The 4,551-nt window shown below is 57.3% G+C and overlaps 1 protein-coding gene across 7 annotated transcripts in view; it reads left to right on the forward strand.

Annotated features, from left to right (window-relative positions):
* The first annotated feature begins 304 nt into the window (after nucleotides 1–304).
* DNM2 (dynamin 2) overlaps nucleotides 305–4,551 on the forward strand; it is a 102,492-nt gene continuing 98,245 nt past the window's right edge. For 6 of the 7 annotated variants that reach the window (XM_007460681.1, XM_007460685.1, XM_007460686.1 and 3 more), the window contains exon 1: nucleotides 305–654. In XM_007460681.1, the coding sequence (XP_007460743.1) occupies nucleotides 494–654 (161 nt within the window). In that variant the 5' untranslated portion in view covers nucleotides 305–493. The remainder of the gene's footprint in view (nucleotides 655–4,551) is intronic. The other variant, XM_007460687.1, reaches the window with a different exon arrangement.

Here is a 4,551-nt window from a genome sequence, read left to right on the forward strand (position 1 = left end):
CCGCCAATAAGATTGGCGGGTGTTCCTGCTATCCTGGAACTGCCCCTAACAGGCGGGGCCAAATTGCCTTTTCCCGAAACACCGCCTCCGGGCCTGGATAACTCGCTTCCCGCCGCTATTGGCTTCTAGCACAATAGCGACAGTTCTTTTGTCCAATGAGTCCGAGAGAAGGTCCCCAGGGGGAAGACTCATTTGGCCGTAGGCCCATGCTTCGCTTTCATTGGCTTGTGTGCATGAGTGACAGCGCAGCTGACCAACCGGGGGTGGCGCGAGGGCTTTGGGTGCAGCCCCAGGGCCCGGGCGGGAGGTCGCTTGGGTCGGGTGTTGCCTGAGAACCGGATGAGGCGGCGCCCGTGAGGCCGAGCCGGGAGCGGGCGTCGCGCCGAGGCCCGGGCGGGCGGGGAGCAACGGCCGCGGACGCCGCGGGGCCGCAGCGTCGAGGGCCAGGGGCGGGTGGGGAGCGCTGGGCTCTCGGGCCGGGGCCGCCGGCGCCATGGGCAACCGCGGGATGGAAGAGCTGATCCCGCTGGTCAACAAGCTGCAGGATGCCTTCAGCTCCATCGGCCAGAGCTGCCACCTGGACCTGCCGCAGATCGCCGTGGTGGGCGGCCAGAGCGCCGGCAAGAGCTCGGTGCTCGAGAACTTCGTGGGCCGGTGAGCGAGCGGGGCGGCGACAGCGGGCAGGCGGCGGCCTAGGGCGCGGAGGGCGGACCGGGAATGGCGCGTCCTGCGCCGCCGGCGTAACTGCGGCGCTTGCGTGCCCGCGACGGGGACGGGGACAGGGAGGCGGGCCCTGTGGGACGCCCTGGGCGGAGGGCTCCCTGCAGGGGCTGGGGGGCGTGGGCCAGGAGGTGCGGTGAACCCCCGCCGACTCTCTGGCCCCCGGCTGTAGTAGGGGAATTATGCCATCTGGTTGTCTGTGGGTCAGGGATAGGTTCCCCTTCTCTGTCCGAAACCTGTCACCTAGATATCTATTGGGCCGATCCCTGCGGTCTGGCTGGCTGTTCATTTATCTGGAGCAGTTTCTGTCGTCTAGTTGGCTGTCTCTCTGTCCTGGATAGGTTTCCCCGCCGCCACCATTTGGCTATCCATCTGTCCAGTACCGCAGGGCAGCCCCCTGCTGCCTGGCTAGCTATCCAGGATGACCTGTCCTGTCTGGTTGCCCATCCGTGCCCTTCCCAGACTTTAACACTTAGCTATTCCTCTGTTGGGTTACCCAGCTGGCCTCTGCTGTCTGTCTGACTGGCTGGCTGGACCTAGGAGACCCTGTTGTCTGGCTCTCCTGGGCTGACTCTTCAACTTGGTGCCTGGTGAACCCTGGCTCCTCTCTTCCAAGTGGACCCTTTTGTCTGTCTGTCCTGGTGTCTGTCCTTCCCCTAATCTGCTTGTCAATGCCCTAGCCGTCACCTCTGTGGCAGGGGGTGGTGGGAGCACGCAGAGGAGAAGGGAGCTGAAGGGTGAGACCTGAACTCCTTTCTGTTGGAAGTAGGACCCCAGGGGGAACTTCCTCCAGGAGTCTTTCCTGGCCCATGTCAGGGTGCCTCTGGGGCCCTGGGACATAGGGTCCAAACCCCAAGCTAAAGCCTGAAGATTGGGGGCCCTCCTTGGATCCTGGGAAGGAACTTCTTGCCTGATCAGGTTGTGGTGGCAAGAGCTGGTATACAGCCTTCCCTAGGCAGCCCTGAGAAGCCTCAGATTGCCCATCTGTCCAGTGGACAAATTCCACTCTCTGGGCTGTTTCCAGGATTCAGGAAGCTAATGGATGAGAATGGACCCTGTGGCCATTGAGGGCAGTTGGTTCTCCCCTCTCCCTTCCCCCACCTCTTGTCCTTCTGCCTCCCAGATGGGTGGCCACTTCTGCATTCTGGGAAGGACTCCATTTGTGACTGTGGCTGCCGAATAATAACGTCATAGTCATCATTATTATTATTATTGTTATCAGTGTTAAGAGGTAATGTTCATCCAGCAGGCCCCAAGCTGAGTTGTTTCTTGGTTCAGCTCAGAAAAGGCTCGCTATTTGCCCAAAGCCACCAGGCTGGCACTCAGTGGAGCCCAGCTGGGCGCCCAGCCCCGCCCCTGCCTTCCCAGAGCCCTGGGGTTTTGCTCCCAGCAGCACGAATTTCCTCCTTTGCTGCTTTGTCTCTGGCGAAATGCCCTCTGTCTACTGTGGCGGAAAGGTGTGTACTTGGGATCAGCGCGGCCTGGGTTGAGCCTAGGGCTGGGCTGTGGGCCCCCTGCTTGGCCATCTTCCTGTCTGCCCAGGCTTCCGGTGAGCATCTGTAAAGCTCTGTCCATTTCACCTGCCTTGTGACCTCGCACAGATTGTTTGACCTCTTTGAGCCTTAGTTTCCCCTCTGAAAAATGGGGTGATGGACCCTCAACAAGACTGTTGCAAGGATGCAGTGACATGGTATGTTGAAAGTGCTTACTTAGCATAGTGCCTGGCACACAGTAGGTGTACTTGGATGGGGCTGTTACTCCCCAGGCTGGTTCCTTTCATATCGACAACAAAGACTAGTCAGAATTAAAAGTGCTCTGAAGTTGCACACTGGACTTCATTTAAGCCTTATGAGACTGGCACTGCTGTGATCCCATTTTCTAGAGCAGAAAACTGAGGCTCAGAGAGCTGAGCATTCTTGCTCAAGGTTGTTCAGTGAGGGATTGAGGGCTTTGGGTTGGAGACCCCGGGTCTCTCTCCCATCCCCACCTCTTCTCGGGCCCCCAGCCCTTCACCTTTCCCTCCCACCCACCCTGGCATCTGGCAACTGCCAACTGCCTATTGAGCTGGCTCCTGTGGCGACCTCCTCCTAGAGCCTGCAGCGTGACATTGGTCGTTAAGCGCATTAATTCAGGGCTCGAGAACCAAAGCTGTAAAAAGGCCTCTCTTTGGGTATGGGGTGCTCAAACAGGAGCCAACCTCTTTTTACTTCTGGAGTGTGGGTGAGGCTTCTCAGCTACAAAGCCCTGCCATAGGGGGATGGCAGGCAGGCCTTGCTTTGAGTCCCACTGCTTGCTTCTTTTTGTGACTTTGGCTAAACTGTGCTGCAGCTGAAGACCCTTTTCCTCCCTTGCGCCCTGGACCCAGAGGGTTTCCCGGCTGGTTTCAAGGAACAGACAGGAGAGCATGTCAAGCTCTGTGCCTTGGGGGCAGCACGGGGCTGCTCTGTTTCCCTGCCTCCTCCTTGTGGCTTTTCTAAGAACTTGATCCAAGAGTGAGACTAGCCCAGATAGCCCAGCCCCGTACCAGGGGTTGCAGGTCCATGGCCACGGGGGCTGAAGCCTGCTTGCTCCATCTTTTTTTTCACCAGCATGGAGTTTAAAATGTTTTGTTTTGTTTTATTGTTTATAAATTTATTTATTTTATTTATTATTTTTGGCTGCGTTGGGTCTTCGTTGCTACACGCGGGCTTTCTCTAGTTGCGGCGAGCGGGGGCTACTCTTCCTTGCGGTGCGCGGGCTTCTCACTGCAGTCAGTGGCTTCTCTAGTTGCAGAGCACGGGCTCTAGGCGCGTGGGCTTCTGTAGTTGTGACGCGCAGCCTTCAGTAGTTGTGGCTCATGGGCTCTAGAGTGCAGGCTCAGTAGTTGTGGCGCACGGGCTTAGTTGCTCCGCGGCATGTGGGATCTTCCTGGACCAGGGCTCGAACCCATGTCCCCTGCGTTGGCAGGCAGATTTTTAACCACTGCATCACCAGAGGAGCCCTAAAATGTTTTGTTTTTAATTAGCTGTCAACATTTAAAAGTGAGATTTTGCATCAAAATCAGATTTTGGTCATGCTAGCAAAAACCCCAAAGATGTTTAGGGTTTAGTGGTGTAGCGCACAGGCTCTGGGCCCTAGGCCTGGCTCTAGCATGTTTGGCTGTGTGACTATGGCCTGGTTCCTTTTCCGTAAAATGGGGTGATTACTAGGCCCTCTCTGCAGGACAGTGTGAGTTAACGTGTGTTGAGTGCATGGACCCTGTACCCGTGGCTGCTGCTGTTATAATCATCGTATTCTGGCCTCCCTGGGCCTGTGCCTGGCACCAACTGCCTGGGTCTCAGAAGCAGCAGCCACTGGCCGCCCCATCAGACTAGGAGTGGCCCCTTGAGCTGCCAGAGTCCCCACTACTCCCTAGTGCTTGCCCAGGCCCATTTCATATTTTCCCGGAGCCTCCTGGCCCCGGAAACCTTTAAGTTTAAGGCCCAGGGCTTGTCCTGCCCTGTACCAGCAGATAGACCTGTGGCCCTAAAGAGAGCGGAGGATGTGGCTCCCTGGTGACCCCTGTCATTTAGCCTCAGGGGCTGGCAAAGGGAAGGGCTTTAGAAATTTTCCCTTGGGAAAAGAGCAGGAAGGGGAGGCAGAGGTTGAGGCCTCCAGCTTGGAGTCTCCCAGTTTTGGACTCGATCCTCTCAGTCTTTGTCTTCCGAGCCTCAGTTTCCCCAGCTGGGAAATGGGGCTCTTAACATTACCTACCCATGGGCCCCATTCAGGCTACCAGGTTGGGTGTGTTTCACCTCTTAGGGCATTGAGGGTGGAGTGAGGATTAAATGAGTCTCTAGTGTGAAAGAGTGT

Source organism: Lipotes vexillifer, unplaced genomic scaffold (genome assembly GCF_000442215.2).
Source record: "Lipotes vexillifer unplaced genomic scaffold, Lipotes_vexillifer_v1.1 scaffold1011, whole genome shotgun sequence".
Lineage (NCBI taxonomy): Eukaryota > Metazoa > Chordata > Mammalia > Artiodactyla > Lipotidae > Lipotes > Lipotes vexillifer.